Source organism: Hemitrygon akajei, unplaced genomic scaffold (genome assembly GCF_048418815.1).
Source record: "Hemitrygon akajei unplaced genomic scaffold, sHemAka1.3 Scf000114, whole genome shotgun sequence".
Taxonomy (NCBI): Eukaryota; Metazoa; Chordata; class Chondrichthyes; order Myliobatiformes; family Dasyatidae; genus Hemitrygon; species Hemitrygon akajei.
The window spans coordinates 895,207-916,104 of record NW_027332000.1 but is presented as its reverse complement, the minus strand read 5'-3'; the positions used below and the strand labels follow the sequence as shown (position 1 = coordinate 916,104).

Sequence of the window (20,898 nt, the reverse complement as noted above, 5' to 3'; positions counted from 1 at the left end):
GCCGTCAGGTTAAATTATGCCGTAGTGACAGCTGTCAATTGTCTGCAAGCACTGGACAATGATTTTAGTCCGACTGGAGCCCCAGTGGAGCTCATGGTGTGGTTTCAAAACGTGTCAGGAGAAGGGAGAGAAGCTAAATTTTATGTTTTTAGATTTTATTTTTCGTCTAGAGAGGCGGCTAAATTGCTAGCAGCGCAGAGGGGACATTCGGGAGGCTGAGTGCGATGAGTTAAGGATGGACCAGATAACCAGGGCACCCAGCCCCATGACCTGATTTTGTGGGGTCTCCGAAAGTATCAAAAGTCGCGCCCCCTCCATCTTTTGTTGAGCTGATCTGAGAGGTACGGAAAGAGGAAAACGCGGCGGAGGCGCGGGAGGACTCAGTCAGCAGGGAACAGTCCTCGGTAGTAGTCCCCTGCGGTGAAGTGGCTACAGATACCCTATCCCGGGAAGCCGTTGAGGTGATTGTGGGAGAGTTGAGGACAGAAAGGTCGGCTGTAATCAGCAGGTGTGACCCCGCCCTCATATGATGGAGCTGACGGGGGGTGGGGGGAGGTATCCCCAAGGGGACGAACAATGCAGGTGTTACGCCAGAAGGAGAGTGAGCCCACGGGTACCTCAGCAGGGAGAGTCGTTTGAAAAACTTAGAGGAGACACTGAGAGGGAACGGCCTGATGTCTTTTGGGGAACACCTTCCCGGAAAAGTATCAAGAACTCCCGGAAGCAAAAGACCCTATTCCTGAAGGCTTAGTGGTTCCATGCTCCAGTGTGTCACTGTGGACAGAGGGTAATTACGATAAAGCCATACTCGACACAATGTCGCAGGTCACGTTACTGCACCGTTCGATTTACAACCGGTATCTGACGCATTTACCCTTGACACCATTGGACGCACTGGAGATTTGAGGACTCAGGTGCTGGTGATTATCCATACGACGGTTATTTGTCAGTGAAACTGGAGTTCTCGGAGGCTGATGTGGGAGCGTCTGGGGTTCTTGATACAGTGGTGCTGTTTTGTCCGGAACCTGCTGAGAAGGGCGGCGTTTCAATACTTGTATGGTCCTCTGGTGGACCCAGTGTTTCGAGCTGCTTTTGAGGAAGTGTGTGGCAGCATTGGTCTGGATACCTAATTTAAGCAAGGGACTGTGTGGTTCAGCCAGTCGAAGCTAATAGTTGTACCGCTCGGGGAAGTACGGAGGGTGATGGGGACCCCCAAATTTCCCGGAGTGCCTGAGAGCGAAACCCTCTTTGTGGATGTTCCGGAAGATCACGAGGGGAAGTCCAGATTTCCTGCTTGGGCACTGGTGAGGTCCGAACTACAGAAGCCCTCGTTTGTACAGGCAAGCAGGATGGCAGTGATTTTCAGGAACACTACGAATAGGGAGGTCAGCTTTCAGCTGGTGATGTCCCTGGCTCATTTTATTCCCGGTGACGGTAATGTCTAGTGTCACTGTCAGGCACGCCGGGGAGGGTCTATTGGAAAAGGGGTGGGGGGAGCTGATCGCTGAGTCAATCAACTCGGGGGAATGCCCGGTACCGCCGGGTTAAGGAAAGGAGTCTGGTAGAGAAGATGTTGAAGATGAAAGGTTTCTTTTCCATTGGCGAGTGTGATGTGGGTCGTTCCAAGAGCATTGCACACACTCTCCGGGTGACCGAGGACACCCCGTTTAGAGAGAGGTCGCGGCGACTGGACCCTGCAGACGTGGAAGACGTGCGGCAGCATTTGTGTAAGCTGAAGGAAGCTGGGATCATCACTGATTCCCGAATCCCCAAGGCGCCCCAGTAGCAGTGGCCCGGAAGATGAACGGGAAGGTACGCATGTGTGTGAACTATAGGACTCTGAACACCGCACCGTCCGTGACCAGTATACAGTCCCGAGTGTCGAAGACGCGCTGGCCTGTCTGAGAGGTGCGAAGTGGTTTACTGTGCTGGATTTGAGTAGTGGATATTACCAGATCCCGATGACTGATGACGTCATTTATATGTCCCCTGGGATTCTTCCAGTTCGAAATGATGCCCCAGGGCATATTGGAGCACTTGTATACTTCCAGCGGTTCATGGAGAAGACTGCGGGGGACCTGAACTGGCTTGAGGTGTTGCTGTATTTGGATGACCTCATAGTATTTGGATTCAGCTTGGAAGAACATGAAGCGAGGCTACTGAAGGTGCTCGGCCGCCTGAAAGCTGAAGGGTTAAAACTTTACCTGGACAAGTGCCGGTTCTGCTAAACGTCTGGTAACTATGTCTGAAACAACCTCACGGAATGGAGCAGCGACAGACCCGGCAAAGATAGAAGCGGTGACCATTTGGGCAAGGGCTCAGACTGTGAACGTTCTGCGCTCGTTCTTCGGGTTCTGTGGAAAAATATCGGAGATTCGTGATGGGAGACGCCAAAGTGAGTCACACATTGACTCAGCTTCTGTGTGGTTACCCTCCCGTGGGGAGAGCGAAAAATTGAAAGCAGCCCTTTGCACAGAGGTGGGATGTAAACTGTGAGGAGCCCTTTCTGTCGCTGAAGGAGCTGCTGACACAGGCGCCGGTGCTGGCTTTTGCGGAACCCCGATTGCCGTATGTACTGCACACATATGATGGTCAAGAGGTTTTTTTAGGGTGCATGAGGGAGTGGACAGTGACGGAGAGTGGGCGAGCATTCCTGACCCTGGGGTGAAGGCCGCGTGTCAGTTTGCCATCACCATGAAGGCAGAGGGAACAGAAAGACAGGATCGTGCGGTGAATCATCTGGCAGCTTCTGATAACGCCATTCCCCAGGTTTACTGTAATCTGACTGCTCTGAAGACAAATCAGCTGCCGGAATTGAGTTCTGCTGAGCGAAATGTACCGGGCATTTGCACTATTTGGTCAGTGGTCGAAAAGAGAGACATGGCTCAGGCAGTGAAGACGAAACACGCTTCGGTGCCTCCATGACTGAAAGAACGCCCTCATTTGGAGTTGAAGAAAACATACCAGTTCAGGTCATCCCCGGGCCGACTGAATGAAATCAAGCCGTGCATTCGCAGCAGACGAATTTTTCTTTACGTCCGATTTACTAAAGCAGTCGGGCGTGGTTAAGATAAAATGGCAGAGATAAGAGATCCAGTATGATACAGTTGATGAAGAGCCAGCAAGTTTAGAAGCAGATGATGTGGGTAAGATGCCTGTAGCGAAGGACAAGGGCAGACAGAGCAAAGAGATCAGTTCTACCGCAGAGGTGAATTTCAAATGGCGAGGATTGCAGGACTGACCCTGCCGCATTTAGATGCGTGCAGCATTTAGAATGGAATGGACCGACAATTAGACGCTGACGTCATGGGCGTCACTGTGTACCGGCTGAAAGACGGCCGAATGTGCGAGCTTAACATCTAAGGATATCCTTTTTTGTCAACAGCACATGCAGGAAGGCACATGCGTTGGGATGGCTCTGCTGGTAACAGATGATATAACATTTGTAGAAATATGTTAGGGTCAGAGAATGTGGAATCTTTGTAGGTGGAGTGGGAAATTCTACGAATAAATACACATGTGAATAATATATAGAAGTCAGAATAATAGAGAACATGTGTATATTACTTTGCAAAGGGAGCTCAGAAAGGGCATGTAGGAAGGAAATCGTGAGTTAAATAGGAGGTCAGATTCAGGCAGAAAAGGGAGGCTGCCAAGCGGAGCAGTCATCAAAGGAGCGTTCATCGACCGAAGTGATCTCAGGCAGAACGGTGGGGCATTGGTTCATCCGGGATTCGTGGACAACGGGTCCAAGTGAGGTATGTAAAGTCTGAGGAAGAGAAACAGGATATATGTCTGTGAGGCTGGTGTTCTGTACTGGGTGTGAGATGTGGGAAATCCGGGAGGCACCCAGCCTGCTGGACGACTACATGCACATCAGGTGCGTCGAGCTGCTGCTCTTTAGGGACGAATTAGGGTACTAGACAGGTAGCTCGGTGACCTTCGTCCTGTCAAGAAAGGTGAGGAGGTGTAGTCAGGAATTATAGGCAAACCAGGATATGACTAGCTCCCTACAGCTCTTATCTATCACCTCCTCATTCTCCCTTATGAGTTGAAGATAATCAACTGCTTCTCCAGATCGTTCAAACGTTCTCACAGAAGCGGCAGCACGGTGCAGCAGGTGCAGATTTGATTCTCCATAAAGGTGGACGCCATGTAGACCTCCCGCATCGCAAACTCAGTAGAAAACACTGCCTCCGGAGCAATTGGCACTGCCAGATGAGAAATGGAGAAGTACGAACACAATGATAAAGTTGTTACCTCCCTTAAGTCTGAGGATCTGAGACAGGCGCACTCTAAAACTTAGCACACTAAAAGGCACTGCCGCGAAGCTGCACCTGAACTATCCGCCTTTTCTGCTGAATCCCTCTCCGTTGACTGGACCCGTCACGACAAGCATGCCTCTGCATGTTGGTCAAATTACTGGTATCTTCCACAATGAAGACAGATGCAAACTACCTATTCCGCTCATCCATCTATCAATCATTTCCCTGAACTCCATTCAAAGCTCGCCAGCACAATTTGCAATAGCCCAAGGTTTTTGTATACATATTTTCAATTCTGTTCTTTTGATGTCCGGCTGAATCGCACAAAGTGCGCTGCTGAGATCTCACGTGACCTCCACATCCAGCTCTTCAACCCAGTTCAGGTGCTCAGCCTTTCGGCCCGTTTAATAACTCACACGAGATCGGCCCCCGCTCTGATCTCCCCTCCCTGCACCGTGCCCGTCCCAGTTCAGCGTCGCTCAGCATCCCGCTTTGCTGGCACGTCCGCTGATTCTTTGCCTTTTGTTCACATTGTTCAAAGTCATTCACTTTGGCACTAACGTTCTGACGTCAGAACAATGTGACGCTCTCTTAGGATCGTGAAATGGTTCAAATTGTGGTTTAATGAGACGGGAAGCAGATGAGTTCTGGATTACGGAGATATAAGTATTTATATTTTACCCACAGGGCCGACGAAAATAACACAACTGCAGCTCCGGTGCCTACTCGCCTTGACAGGTAAATGGAAATCGAAGACAGTGACTATGCGCGGGACGAAAAATGAACCAGAAGTGCTGCTGTATCGCGCGGGTGCTCAAACTGACGGTAGTGTCAGGAGCGCTCTCGTAATACCATGTAATTTAGCTCGTTAAGCAATCACATATGTGTCAACTTGTTAAAGGGTTTCCGAAAGCCGAACAAAACAACAATTGACTTTTATTTTTGGTCAGAATTACTGGAGCTGTTGGGGGTGGTTAAATGAATATGGCAGGTCTCAGGGATTGAGTATGATACGATTGATGTCGAGCCCTCATATTTACAAGTAGAGGATGTGTGCAATGTGCATGTAAGGGAGGACAAGTCAATGATTGATTACAAATGCCGACAAAGCTCAGAGTTAAATTCTACCACTGAGACAAAGTTCAATGGGCGAAGAATTCAGGATTGAAGATTCCCCATGTAGATCCAGGCAGCCTTCAGAATGAAGAAGAGGAACTCGTCGTGCAACCAGAATCTGGTCGCTATAACGTCGTGGGCGTCTTTGAGTAGCGGCTGAAAGAAGGCCACAGTAGAGAGCTCAGCATCTGTGGATATACTTTGTATTTAAAGGACAGACGGGAAGGCGTATGCAGTGGCGTGGCCCTGTTGATATCAGAGGACATTAATTCTTTAGAAAGAGGTGAGAGAGAAAGTGGATACTTTGTAGGTGGAGTTAGGAATCTGTAAGATAAAAAATATATTTGTGCTCGAGCTTACTCAGGGAAAGTTATCTTGGACTGGATTTTCTGTAATAACTCAGGTTTTACTCGAAAGCATAAGAAAAATGAACCCCCAGGAGACAGTGATTGTAATATGATTGTATTATACTTCAATTTCAGAGGGAAATGTATAACTCACATGTAGCAGTATTGCAATGGAATAAAGGGATGTCGAGGGGCATGAGAGAGGTGCTTGCCCAGGTGGATTGGAGGGGAATATCGGAGCGGTTAATGGCAGACCTGAAATTAATAAAAATTATAGTAGTATCTCAGAAGACGCAGGATACATCTGAACCACAAAAGGAGAGATTCACAAGTGGCCAGGATCGCAGCTAATGGACGATAAGGGCTGCATGAAAGCTAAAGAAAGGGCTGTTAAGGTAGCAAAAGTGAGAAGACAGTTGGAGGATTAGGATGCTATTAAAATGATTTTTTTAAAACATCCAAAATGCTATGTGAAGGGATATGTTGACATATAAGAGTAAACTAGCAAATACGATATAGCCAGGATAGTAAAAGTCGTTTTTATTTTTTTTAAAGTTATATAAAGAAAAAATGGAATTTAGAGTTGATATTGGTACACTGGAAAATGATGCGGGTGCGGAAGTATAGGGACAAGGAAATCGCCGACGTCCAAAAGGTATACTGCATCTTTCTTTATCGTGGACAATTCCTATACATTGTACAAGGCATTGGTAAGGACGAATTTGGAGTACTGTGTATAGTTCTGGTCACCGAATTATCGGAAAGATGTCAACAAAATAGAGAGAGTACAGAGAAGATTTACTAGAATATTACCTTGGTTTCAGCACCTAAGTTACAGAGAAAGGTTGACAAGTTAGGACTTTATTCTTTGAAGAATGGAAGGTTGAGAGGGACGTGGATAGTTTTTTTTTCCCCATTGAGTGTAGAGGAAATTCAAAGAAAGCTTTGAGTTGAGAGTTAGGGGACAAAAGTTTAGGGGTAACACGAGGGGGAATTTCTTTACTCAGTGAGTGGCAGCTGTATGGAACGAGCTCCTGGCGGAAGTGGTAGAGGCTGGTTCCATTTTGACATTTAAAAAAATGGATTAGTATATGGACAGGAAAGGATTGGAGGGTTATGGGCTGAGTGCAGGTAAATGGGACGAGGTGACTGTAATCGTTCGGCACGGAATAGGAGGGCCGAGATGGCCTGTTTACGTGCTGTAAATGTTATATGGTTATATTATTATATGGTGGGCTTCAGGATTGGGTAGACTCGGAGCGAGGGACCGAAGGATAGTGACGATTGGTGGTGGTCGATTTTGAACGGTTGTCCTATGAGCGAGCTGTAACTTGGCTCACAGGCTGTTTAATAAGATTGGGCTTTTTTTCCCCTTTTATTTCGTTTCTCTACTAACCAGATAATCGAAGGAAGATTTATAAAAAATTAATTTTTTAGACGCATATTGTGTATTGTTTGTTATTTCGGGGTACTGATTGGTAACAGGGGACAGATCCCGCAGCATCCACCCAAAGGAGAGTTCTTAAGTTTGTGAAGGCCGGGGGTTATCAGCCCCTCTATTAAACCGCTAGGCGAAGCGAGATTTACAAGTGTGGGGGCTCGTCTTGGATTGAATTCGTTGGATGCGTGTGATTATCCTGAGCAATGAACGAGTGGCGCAGGTATTTGTACTCCGGATGAATTGTTAATTCCACTGTTAATACCCTTAAGGTTGCGATTCTGAGTAGAGGTTTGATGAAAAGGCGGGCGCAGGTCTTGTTTTAATGCAGACCAGCGCTGAGGCAGCTGGGGGCGGGTTCCATCATTTCTGAGGAGTGCGGGGAAAGAGTGGTCGGATTTGAAATGTCTATATAGACCACGTCCCACGTGAAGAGTAAGAATTACTGGTAATATCCGCTCTTAATTCTCTGAAGAATAACTGGAGAAATCAGATTCAAAGTCCCAGCAATGGCAGGCTCCGCCTCTGCACTGGAATAACTAAAGGAGCGGAGGAGTATGAGATGAGGGCGGAAGGGACTCTCAGTTGTTAGATGAGTGGCAGTGCAGAATGATGAATGGTTGAATGATTGAATGGGAGGGACGCTGACGTTGTGAGAGCCGTCAGGTTAAATTATGCCGTAGTGACAGCTGTCAATTGTCTGCAAGCACTGGACAATGATTTTAGTCCGACTGGAGCCCCAGTGGAGCTCATGGTGTGGTTTCAAAACGTGTCAGGAGAAGGGAGAGAAGCTAAATTTTATGTTTTTAGATTTTATTTTTCGTCTAGAGAGGCGGCTAAATTGCTAGCAGCGCAGAGGGGACATTCGGGAGGCTGAGTGCGATGAGTTAAGGATGGACCAGATAACCAGGGCACCCAGCCCCATGACCTGATTTTGTGGGGTCTCCGAAAGTATCAAAAGTCGCGCCCCCTCCATCTTTTGTTGAGCTGATCTGAGAGGTACGGAAAGAGGAAAACGCGGCGGAGGCGCGGGAGGACTCAGTCAGCAGGGAACAGTCCTCGGTAGTAGTCCCCTGCGGTGAAGTGGCTACAGATACCCTATCCCGGGAAGCCGTTGAGGTGATTGTGGGAGAGTTGAGGACAGAAAGGTCGGCTGTAATCAGCAGGTGTGACCCCGCCCTCATATGATGGAGCTGACGGGGGGTGGGGGGAGGTATCCCCAAGGGGACGAACAATGCAGGTGTTACGCCAGAAGGAGAGTGAGCCCACGGGTACCTCAGCAGGGAGAGTCGTTTGAAAAACTTAGAGGAGACACTGAGAGGGAACGGCCTGATGTCTTTTGGGGAACACCTTCCCGGAAAAGTATCAAGAACTCCCGGAAGCAAAAGACCCTATTCCTGAAGGCTTAGTGGTTCCATGCTCCAGTGTGTCACTGTGGACAGAGGGTAATTACGATAAAGCCATACTCGACACAATGTCGCAGGTCACGTTACTGCACCGTTCGATTTACAACCGGTATCTGACGCATTTACCCTTGACACCATTGGACGCACTGGAGATTTGAGGACTCAGGTGCTGGTGATTATCCATACGACGGTTATTTGTCAGTGAAACTGGAGTTCTCGGAGGCTGATGTGGGAGCGTCTGGGGTTCTTGATACAGTGGTGCTGTTTTGTCCGGAACCTGCTGAGAAGGGCGGCGTTTCAATACTTGTATGGTCCTCTGGTGGACCCAGTGTTTCGAGCTGCTTTTGAGGAAGTGTGTGGCAGCATTGGTCTGGATACCTAATTTAAGCAAGGGACTGTGTGGTTCAGCCAGTCGAAGCTAATAGTTGTACCGCTCGGGGAAGTACGGAGGGTGATGGGGACCCCCAAATTTCCCGGAGTGCCTGAGAGCGAAACCCTCTTTGTGGATGTTCCGGAAGATCACGAGGGGAAGTCCAGATTTCCTGCTTGGGCACTGGTGAGGTCCGAACTACAGAAGCCCTCGTTTGTACAGGCAAGCAGGATGGCAGTGATTTTCAGGAACACTACGAATAGGGAGGTCAGCTTTCAGCTGGTGATGTCCCTGGCTCATTTTATTCCCGGTGACGGTAATGTCTAGTGTCACTGTCAGGCACGCCGGGGAGGGTCTATTGGAAAAGGGGTGGGGGGAGCTGATCGCTGAGTCAATCAACTCGGGGGAATGCCCGGTACCGCCGGGTTAAGGAAAGGAGTCTGGTAGAGAAGATGTTGAAGATGAAAGGTTTCTTTTCCATTGGCGAGTGTGATGTGGGTCGTTCCAAGAGCATTGCACACACTCTCCGGGTGACCGAGGACACCCCGTTTAGAGAGAGGTCGCGGCGACTGGACCCTGCAGACGTGGAAGACGTGCGGCAGCATTTGTGTAAGCTGAAGGAAGCTGGGATCATCACTGATTCCCGAATCCCCAAGGCGCCCCAGTAGCAGTGGCCCGGAAGATGAACGGGAAGGTACGCATGTGTGTGAACTATAGGACTCTGAACACCGCACCGTCCGTGACCAGTATACAGTCCCGAGTGTCGAAGACGCGCTGGCCTGTCTGAGAGGTGCGAAGTGGTTTACTGTGCTGGATTTGAGTAGTGGATATTACCAGATCCCGATGACTGATGACGTCATTTATATGTCCCCTGGGATTCTTCCAGTTCGAAATGATGCCCCAGGGCATATTGGAGCACTTGTATACTTCCAGCGGTTCATGGAGAAGACTGCGGGGGACCTGAACTGGCTTGAGGTGTTGCTGTATTTGGATGACCTCATAGTATTTGGATTCAGCTTGGAAGAACATGAAGCGAGGCTACTGAAGGTGCTCGGCCGCCTGAAAGCTGAAGGGTTAAAACTTTACCTGGACAAGTGCCGGTTCTGCTAAACGTCTGGTAACTATGTCTGAAACAACCTCACGGAATGGAGCAGCGACAGACCCGGCAAAGATAGAAGCGGTGACCATTTGGGCAAGGGCTCAGACTGTGAACGCTCTGCGCTCGTTCTTCGGGTTCTGTGGAAAAATATCGGAGATTCGTGATGGGAGACGCCAAAGTGAGTCACACATTGACTCAGCTTCTGTGTGGTTACCCTCCCGTGGGGAGAGCGAAAAATTGAAAGCAGCCCTTTGCACAGAGGTGGGATGTAAACTGTGAGGAGCCCTTTCTGTCGTTGAAGGAGCTGCTGACACAGGCGCCGGTGCTGGCTTTTGCGGAACCCCGATTGCCGTATGTACTGCACACATATGATGGTCAAGAGGTTTTTTTAGGGTGCATGAGGGAGTGGACAGTGACGGAGAGTGGGCGAGCATTCCTGACCCTGGGGTGAAGGCCGCGTGTCAGTTTGCCATCACCATGAAGGCAGAGGGAACAGAAAGACAGGATCGTGCGGTGAATCATCTGGCAGCTTCTGATAACGCCATTCCCCAGGTTTACTGTAATCTGACTGCTCTGAAGACAAATCAGCTGCCGGAATTGAGTTCTGCTGAGCGAAATGTACCGGGCATTTGCACTATTTGGTCAGTGGTCGAAAAGAGAGACATGGCTCAGGCAGTGAAGACGAAACACGCTTCGGTGCCTCCATGACTGAAAGAACGCCCTCATTTGGAGTTGAAGAAAACATACCAGTTCAGGTCATCCCCGGGCCGACTGAATGAAATCAAGCCGTGCATTCGCAGCAGACGAATTTTTCTTTACGTCCGATTTACTAAAGCAGTCGGGCGTGGTTAAGATAAAATGGCAGAGATAAGAGATCCAGTATGATACAGTTGATGAAGAGCCAGCAAGTTTAGAAGCAGATGATGTGGGTAAGATGCCTGTAGCGAAGGACAAGGGCAGACAGAGCAAAGAGATCAGTTCTACCGCAGAGGTGAATTTCAAATGGCGAGGATTGCAGGACTGACCCTGCCGCATTTAGATGCGTGCAGCATTTAGAATGGAATGGACCGACAATTAGACGCTGACGTCATGGGCGTCACTGTGTACCGGCTGAAAGACGGCCGAATGTGCGAGCTTAACATCTAAGGATATCCTTTTTTGTCAACAGCACATGCAGGAAGGCACATGCGTTGGGATGGCTCTGCTGGTAACAGATGATATAACATTTGTAGAAATATGTTAGGGTCAGAGAATGTGGAATCTTTGTAGGTGGAGTGGGAAATTCTACGAATAAATACACATGTGAATAATATATAGAAGTCAGAATAATAGAGAACATGTGTATATTACTTTGCAAAGGGAGCTCAGAAAGCGCATGTAGGAAGGAAATCGTGAGTTAAATAGGAGGGCAGATTCAGGCAGATAAGGGAGACTGCCAAGCGGAACAGTCATCAATGGAGAGTTCATCGGTCGAAGTGATCTCAGGCAGAACGGTAGGGCATTGGTTCATTCGGGATTCGTGGACAACGGGTCCAAGTGAGGTATGTAAAGTCTGAGGAAGAGAAACAGGATATATGTCTGTGAGGCTGGTGTTCTGTACTGGGTGTGAGATGTGGGAAATCCGGGAGACACCCAGCCTGCTGGACGACTACATGCACATCAGGTGCGTCGAGCTGCTGCTCTTTAGGGACGAATTCGGGTACTAGACAGGTAGCTCGATGACCTTCGTCCTGTCAAGGAAAGTGAGAAGTTGTAGACAGGAATTATAGTCAAGCCAGGATATGATTGGCTCCCTACAGCTCTTATCTATCACCTCCTCATTCTCCCTTATGAGTTGAAGATCATCAACTGCTTGTCCAGATCGTTCAAACGTTCTCAGAGAAGCGGCAGCACGGTGCAGCAGGTGCAGATTTGATTCTCCATAAAGATGGACGCCATGTAGACATCCCGCATCGCAAACTCAGTAGAAAACACTGCCTCCTGAGCAATTGGCACTGCCAGATGAGAAATGGGGAAGTACGAACACAATGATAAAGTTGTTACCTCCCTTAAGTCTGAGGAACTGAGACAGGCACACTCTGAAACTTAGCACAATAAAAGGCACTGCCGCGAAGCTGCACTTGAACTTTCCGCCATTTCTGTTGAATCCCTCTCCGTTGACTGGACACGTCACGACACGCATGTCTCTGCCTGTTGGTCAAATTACTGGTATCTTCCACAGTGAAGACAGATGCAAACTACCTATTCCGCTCATCCATCCATCCATCATTTCCCTGAACTCCATTCAAAGCTCTCCAGCACAATTTGCAATAGCCCATGGTTTTTGTCTCCGTATTTTCAATTTTGTTCTTTTGATGTCCACCTTAATCTCACAAAGTGCTCTCCTGAGATCAAACGTGACCTCCACATCCAGATCTTCAACCCAGTTCACGTGCTCAGCCTTTCGCCCCGTTTCATAACTCACCCGAGATCGGCCCCCGCTCTGATCCCCCCTCCCTGCACCGAGCCCGTCCCAGTTCTGCGTCGCTCAGCATCCCGCTTTGCTGGCACGTCCACTGATTCTTTGCCTTTTGTACACATTGTCCAAAGACATTCACTTTGGCACTAACGTTCTGACGTCAGAACAATGAGACGCTCTCTTAGGATCGGGAAATGGTTCAAATTGTGGTTTAATGAGACGGGAAGCAGATGGGTTCTGGTGTACGGAGATATAAGTTTTCCATTTTGCCCACAGGGCCGACGAAAATACCACAACTGCACCTCCGGTGCCTACTCGCCTTGACAGGTAAATGGAAATCGAAGATAGTGACTATGCGCGGGACGGAAAATGAACCAGAAGTGCTGCTGCATCGCGCGGGTGCTCAAACTGACGGCAGTGTCCGGAGCGCTCTCGTAATACTATGTAATTTAGCTCGTTAAGCAATCACATATGTGTCAACTTGTTAAAGGGTTTCCGAAAGCCGAAGAAAACAACAATTGACTTTTCTTTTTGGTCAGAATTACTGGAGCTGTTGGGGGTGGTTAAATAAATATGGCAGGTGTCAGGGATTGAGTATGATACGATTGATGTCGAGCCCGCAGTAGATGTGTTTCGATATGCTTGTGAGGGAGGACAAGTCAATGATTGATTACAAATGCCGACAGAGCAAAGAGTTAAATTCTACCACAGAAACAAAGTTCAATGGGCGAAGAATTCAGGATTGAAGATTCCCCATGTAGATCCAGGCAGCCTTCAGCACTCGTGGTGCAATCAGAATTTGGTCGCTATAACTTCGTGGGCGTCATTGAGTAGCGGCTGAAAGACCAGCTGGAAAAATGGGCTGAAAAAATAGCAGATAGAGATTAATACAGACAAGTGTGAGGTATTGCACTTTGGAAAGACAAACCAAGGTAGAACATACAATGGTAGGGCACTAAGGAGTACAGTAGAACAGAGGGATCTGGGAATGCAGGTACAAAATTCCCTAAAAGTGGCGTCACGGGTAGATAAGGTCGTAAAGAGAGCTTTTGGTCCGTTGGCCTTTATAAATCAAAGTACTGAGTATAAGAGTTGGAATGTTACGGTGAGGTTGTTTAAGGCATTGGTGAGGCCGAATTTAGATAGATAGATAGATAGATAGATAGATAGATAGATAGATAGATAGATAGATAGATAGATAGATAGATAGATAGATAGATAGATAGATAGATAGATAGATAGATAGATAGATAGATAGATAGATAGATACTTTATTCATCTCCATGGGGAAATTCAACTTTTTTCCAATGTCCCATACACTTGTTGTAGCAAAAACTAATTACATACAATACTTAACTCAGTAAAAAATATGATATGCATCTAAATCACTATCTCAAAAAGCATTAATAATAGCTTTTAAAAAGTTCTTAAGTCCTGGCGGTAGAATTGTAAAGCCTAATGGCATTGGGGAGTATTGACCTCTTCATCCTGTCTGAGGAGCATTGCATCGATAGTAACCTGTCGCTGAAACTGCTTCTCTGTCTCTGGATGGTGCTATGTAGAGGATGTTCAGAGTTATCCATAATTGACCGTAGCCTACTCAGCGCCCTTCGCTCAGCTACCGATGTTAAACTCTCCAGTACTTTGCCCACGACAGAGCCCGCCTTCCTTACCAGCTTATTAAGACGTGAGGCGTCCCTCCTCTTAATGCTTCCTCCCCAACACGCCACCACAAAGAAGAGGGCGCTCTCCACAACTGACCTATAGAACATCTTCAGCATCTCACTACAGACATTGAGTGACGCCAACCTTCTAAGGAAGTACAGTCGACTCTGTGCCTTCCTGCTCAAGGCATCTGTGTTGGCAGTCCAGTCTAGCTTCTCGTCTAACTGTACTCCCAGATACTTGTAGGTCTTAACCTGCTCCACACATTCTCCATTAATGATCACTGGCTCCATATGAGGCCTAGATCTCCTAAAGTCCACCACCATCTCCTTGGTCTTGGTGATATTGAGACGCAGGTAGTTTGAGTTGCACCATATCACAAAGTCCTGTATCAGTTTCCTATACTCCTCCTCCTGTCCATTCCTGACACACCCCACTATGGCCGTGTCATCAGCGAACTTCTGCACATGGCAGGACTCCGAGTTATATTGGAAGTCTGATGTGTACAGGGTGAACAGGACCGGAGAGAGTACGGTTCCCTGCGGCGCTCCTGTGCTGCTGACCACCGTGTCAGATTTACAGTCTCCCAACCGCACATACTGAGGTCTATCAGTCAAGTAGTCCACTATCCAATCCACCATGTGAGAGTCTACTCCCATCTCCGTTAGTTTGTGCCTTAAGATCTTGGGCTGGATGGTGTTAAAGGCACTAGAGAAGTCAAGGAATGTAATCCTCACAGCACAACTGACCCCCTCTAGGTGAGAGAGTGATTTGTGCAGCAAATACGTGATAGCATCCTCCACTCCCTCCTTCTCCATACGCAAACTGAAGAGGATCCTGGACGTGCCTGGTTTGTGGCCTCAGATTCTGTATTATCAGCTGTTTTATTTGGAGTATTGTGTGCAGTTCTGGTCACCAAATCACAGGAAGGATATCAATTAGTTTGAAAGTGTGCAGAGAAGGTTTACAAGGATGTTGCCGGGATTTGAGAAACTGAGTTACAAAGAAAGTTTGAATAGGTTAGGGCTTTATTCCCTGGAGCGTAGAAGAATGAGGGGAGATTTGATAGAGGTATATGAAATTATGGTGGGTATAGATAGAGTGAATGCAAAGAGGCTTTTTCCACTGAGGCTAGGGGAGAAAAAAAACAGTGGACATGGGTTAAGGGTGAAGGGGGAAAAGTTTATAGGTAACATGGGGGGGAGCTTCTTCACACAGAGAGTGGTGAGTGTGTGGAATGAGCTGTCAGTTGAAGTGGTGAATGCAGGCTCACTTTTAACAATTAAGAAAAACTTGGTCAGGTACTTGGATGAGAGGTGTATGGAGGGATATAGGCCAGGTGCAGGTCGGCGGGACTAGGCTGAAAAATGGTTCGGCACAGCCAAGAAGCTCCAAAATACATGTTTTTGTGCTGTAGTGTTCTATGGTTCTATGACTGTTGTATGCATTCTAGCCAATCGGAACTTTGTCGCCCTGTCTTTTGAAGCTGGTAGGAGTTGATTTTGCGGGCTTTTGCCGGAGAGGGGGGGACATGAGGAGAGAAGGAGTGAATGGAGAAATTTGGTAGACCGCCGGACGGGGTGGACTCGGAGCAAGGGTCCCGAGGGTAGCGACGATCAGAGGAGGTCGATGTTGAAAGATCGGCCTGTGACTCTGACTGTTTAATAAGATTTTTTATTTTTCTTTTATTTCGTTTCTCGACTAACCAGATAGTCAAACTAACAGCTATAACGATAAATCGTTTAATCGCATATTGTGCACTGTTTGCTATTTCGGGATACTGCTCTGTAACAGGGGACACATCGCGCAGCATCCACCCAAACGTGATTCCTTCCGTTTGCCCGGGCCGGGGTTTATCACCCATTATATTAGGCCGCTAGGCGAAGCGAGGGTTGCATAAAAAAACAGCTCTTTTAACGCACCACGATGTTGAATGCCCAATTCGAAGAAAACTTGCTCAGAACTCTGCTTATTGTTTTAATCCTACGTGCGTCCCTGCCTGAAAGGTATTTCTGTTTACGTATACTTGCTTATTGATCGGTCGCCCCATGAATTTAGAAAATCTACCGCGAATCTCTATATTCACGATATCGAAAATCCTGCTCATGGACTAGCTCTTTTCACGCACCCCTGGTTTGGATTGTCCACGAGGTACAGCAATCGAGAGGATACTGTCTTGTAGGTTCAGTTTGTCAACTTTCTATCGAGCGCCCTTAATCTCTCTCTGCAGGACCTCGTGTTTTTCGCTTTTTATGCTATAGAAACATAAAACGATACAACACTTTGCAGGTCCATCGGCCCACAATATTGTGCCGACGTTTAAACCATGCCTCTCATATAACCCTCCACCTTAAATTCCTCCATCTACCTGTCTACTAGTCTCTTAAACTTCACCAGTGTATCTGCCTCCACCACTGACTCGAGCAATGCATTCCACGCACCAACCACTCTCTGAGTAAAATACCTTCCTCTAATATCCCCCTTGAACTTCCCTCCCCTTACCTTAAAGACATGACCTCTTATATTGAGCAGTGGTGCCCTGGGGAAAAGGCGCTGGCTGACCACTCTATCCATTAAACTTTATAAGCCATTTGTGCTTATATATTCCAAGACATTGTTTATCTCCCTTGCCGTTGGTCATCACTTGGACCCGATCTGAGACATCCCTTACCCTGCCAATGGATAGGTAACATATCATCCGGGTATCGCAATGGTGCCCACAGAGTCTCGACTCTATTCTATCACACTGCAGTCATCTTCACCATTCTGCTCTTCTGAGCCACAGCACCACTCTCAGTGCCAGAGACCCGGTGACCGTGTGTCTGTCGTATTTGGCCGTCCTCTTCTTCTTATTGTGTTACAGTTCTGGTCACCGAATTATAGGAAAGATATCAACAAAATTGAGAGAGGACAGAGGAGATTTACTAGCATGTTACCTGGGTTTCAGCACCTAAGTTACAGGGAAAGGATGAACAAGTTAGTTCTTTATTCCTTGGAGCGTAGAAGGTTGAGGGGGGACTTGATAGAGGTATTTAAAATTATGAGGGGGATAGATAGTGTTGACGTGGATAGGATTTTTCCATTGAGAGTAGGGGAGATTCAAACAGGAGGACATGAGTTGAAAGTTATTGGGCAAAAGTTTAAGGGTAACACGAGGGGGAATTTCTTTACTCAGAGAGTGGTAGCTGTGTGGAATGAGCTTCCAGTAGAAGTGGTAGATGCAAGTTCGTTATCGTCATTTAAAGTAAAATTGGATGGGTATATGGATAGGAAAGGAATGGATGGTTATGGGCTGAGTGTGGGCCAGTAGATCTAGGTGAGTGTAAGCGTCGGCATGGACTGGAAGGGCAGAGATGGCCTGTTTCCGTGCTGTAATTGTTATACTGTTATACTGTGTGGAAACTGTCACAGGTGAACTCTGTCCTTGCTGTGCATTCCCGTTAAATTACTTGACAATCACACAGCTACTGTCTGCTGCGAACAAAGTACGCTCCTGAGGTCTTGCATGGCCATCCACAGACAGCCCTTCAACCCAGCTCATGTACTCAGCCTTCCGCCCTGCTTAATAACTTACCCGGGCTCTGGCCCGGCTCTTGGCTCCTCCTCTGCTCACTGTCCTTCGCAGTTGTGCCTCGCTGAGCATCACGTCCGGTTGGCAAGTCCTCTAATCCTTTGTTTACTTCACACGCTTCAAACGGATCCCTTCTCAGGCTGACGTGCTTGAAAATTTTGGCAGCGAATCAGAAATGCAGGTCGCCGTGGGTAACCTGACCGGGAAATGGCCAAAAGGATGGTTTGATGACAGGGGAAGCGGATTACGGATTCCAGATCACGGAGATATATTCATTTCTATGTTTCCCCACAGGCTCAGCAAACGTAGCATACGCACATCTGCGGGGGCCTTTACCAGTGGCGGGTAAGTTGAAATCGGACTCTGCGACTATGATCAATGAAGCTACAGTTCCGCCATATCGGAAGGCTGCTCAAACTGACGGAAAAGGTCGGGTGCGCGTCGGTAACACCATGCGTACTTTGCTCGCTGAGCTTCTTCATGGGCGGCAACTTGTTGAAGCATTTCTGAGAATCTAAGAAAACAATTGACTTTCTCAGATTTACCAGAGCCGTTGGAAGTTGTGTAAACTAATATGGCAGTGGAACGGGAAACGGGATGTATTGCTGAGCATGCGCCCACGGGTTTACATGTAGATGCTGTTTGCAGCATTAACGTAAGGGAGGAGATGTCAATGGTTGCGTACAAATGCAGACAAAACAAAGAGATAAATTCAGGCACAGAGGCAAAGTTCCAAAGGGCGAAGAATGCAGAATGAAAGGTGCTGCATTTAAATGCGCGTGGCATTCAGAATAACGTGAATGAACTCGCGGCGCAATTTGGGATGTGTCGTGGCTGAAAGAACACCACAGCTGGGAGCTTAACATCAAAAGATATACTCTGTATTGAAAGGAAAACCAGGGAGTTTTAGGCGTTGTTATGGATCTGTTGGTATCAGTTGGAAATGCATCTTTAGAAAGAGGTTGCAAAGAGTCCTGGAACGTTGAATCTTTGTAGGCGGAGTTATGAAACCGAAAGGTTATAAACAAAAGCTATTTGGGATGCATATACGGAACTCAAAATAGTAGCCGTGTTTTTGAGATTGCAAAATCAGCTAGAAAATGAGTATTATAAGTGTAAACTCTCATTTATAATGAAGGTCTTAAATATGTAAGGTGATTGATGGAAAAGGTTGGTGTGGGATAACAACACAGGGTATTTGTCGATCGCCTAAGAGATGGCTTTTTTAAGCAGCTGTAAGTTACTCAGGGAGAGGCAATATTAGATTAGTTGTTGTGTAATAAACCAGGCCTTATGAGGGAGATTAAGGTAGGACAAAAAAAAACCTTCAGGAGAGAGTGCTCATAATATGATTGAATTTATACTACAATTTGAGAGGGAGCAGCGTAACTCACATGAATCAGTATCGCAATGAATTAAAGGGATATAGAGGCCCATGGGAAAGGAGCTTCCCGAGGTGGATTGGAGGAAGATACTGGCTGACTTGACGGGAAATCAGAGATGATGTTTCTGGTTTTAATTTTCCAAGGCACAGGACAGATGTGTACCGCAGAGGAAAATGTTATCAAGTCGCACGGCTAGTCAACCGTGGCTGACAAAGGGCGGTAAGGATTGCATTACAAAAAGGAAAGGACATATGAGGTAGCAAAAGTCAGCGGTAAATTGGATGCTTCCGCTGTTTTTAAAATATCCAGCAAAAGGCAACTAAAAGTGATAAAAAGGGAAGAGATGAAATTTGGTGGCATACTAGCCAATAATATAATGCACGATACCAAAAGCTATTTTCTTCCCGGTTACGTTAAGAGGTATTCACACGGACATTTGAGACGGAGAAGCTAGAGTCATATGTATCATCATTACCACGGCGGAAATGGAATTGCAGTGGCATGAGAGAGGAGTTGGCTAAAATTGAATGGAAAGCTGCACCGGCAGCTTTGAAGGCAGAGCAGCAATTGGCTGGCATTTCGGAAAGAAATTAGGAAGGCGCGGGTTATATACACCCTTCAGAGGAAGAAGCATTGTAAAGTAAATGAGTGACATCCATTTCTGTCAAGAGGCGTCAAAAGCAACACAAAAGACAAAACGAGGTCTTATAGTAGAGCAAACATTAATGGGAAGTTAGAGGCCTGGGAAAATGTAAAAACCAGCAGAAGAGAAATAAATATTAATTGAAAAGAGAAATTTGGAACGCGAAGACGAACTACCCAATAATATTAAATACGATGTCAAAGGTTTATTCAGATGCATACTGTGTACAAGAGTGACGGGGGTGGATATCGGACTTTTGGAAACAAAGCTGCAGAGTTGGTAATGGGGGACAGGGAAAAGGCGGACGAACTGAACAAGTATTTTGCATCACACGTTACTGTGGAAAACTTCAGGGGATAGAGAGTCACAGCGGGCAGAAGTGTGAGAAGGTGCCATTTCAAAGAAGAGAATTCTAGGAAAGGGGTAATGTGGATGTCACCTGTTCGGGATGGCATACATTCTAGGTTTCTCAAGAATAACTGAAAAGATTCTGGAGGCATTAATTGTCCTGGTTCCGAAATAAATCCTCAGACATGGTTGCGGAGGAATGGCAAATTGCAAATGACACGTAACTCCTCAAGAAGGGAGAGGCGTACATTTAAAGAAATTATAGACAGGTTAACCCGACATCAGCGGTTGGTAAGGATGTGTTTCGGCGAACTTTCAGGCCCATGATAAAATAGCCCCTGATCAGCAAGATATCCTCAAGGGAACCTCCTGTTTGAAAATCTGTTGTTGTTTTTTTTTGAGAAAATAAGAAGCAACATAGCCAGAGGGGGATGATATATACATAGACTTTCAGAATGCCCTCAAAAAGGTAGCGCTCGTGAGTTTGCTTAACAACGTAAGAGCCGATGGTATTACAGAAAATATACTATCATGGATAGGCAGAAGGCAAATTGTGCGAAAAAAGGCAACCTTTTTTGGTTGTCTGCAGGTGACTATGGTTGCTCCTCAGGAATCAGTGTTTGGAGAGCTTCTTTTAAAGTTTCGTGTCATGAATTGGATAATAAACTGATACCTTTGTGGCGAAGTTTGCAGATGATACGGAATATGTAGACTTTCAGACAGTTTAGAGGAGATAAGTAGGCTAGGTAAAGATTTAGACAGTTGAAACGAATGCACAAACAAGTGG

At 47.0% G+C, this 20,898-nt stretch overlaps 1 protein-coding gene across 6 annotated transcripts in view; it reads left to right on the top strand.

Moving 5' to 3' along the window:
• The window catches only part of LOC140723457 (uncharacterized), a 56,979-nt gene that overhangs the window by 22,318 nt on the left and 13,763 nt on the right, over positions 1 to 20,898 (top strand). For 2 of the 6 annotated variants that reach the window (XM_073038032.1, XM_073038030.1), the window contains 2 exons: positions 12,776 to 12,826; positions 18,030 to 18,080. In XM_073038032.1, coding sequence (XP_072894133.1) covers positions 12,776 to 12,826; positions 18,030 to 18,080 — 102 coding nt within the window. Of the gene's footprint in view, positions 1 to 4,952; positions 5,004 to 12,775; positions 12,827 to 18,029; positions 18,081 to 20,898 lie in introns of all 6 variants that reach the window. The other 4 variants (XM_073038031.1, XM_073038033.1, XM_073038034.1 and 1 more) reach the window with 4 other exon arrangements.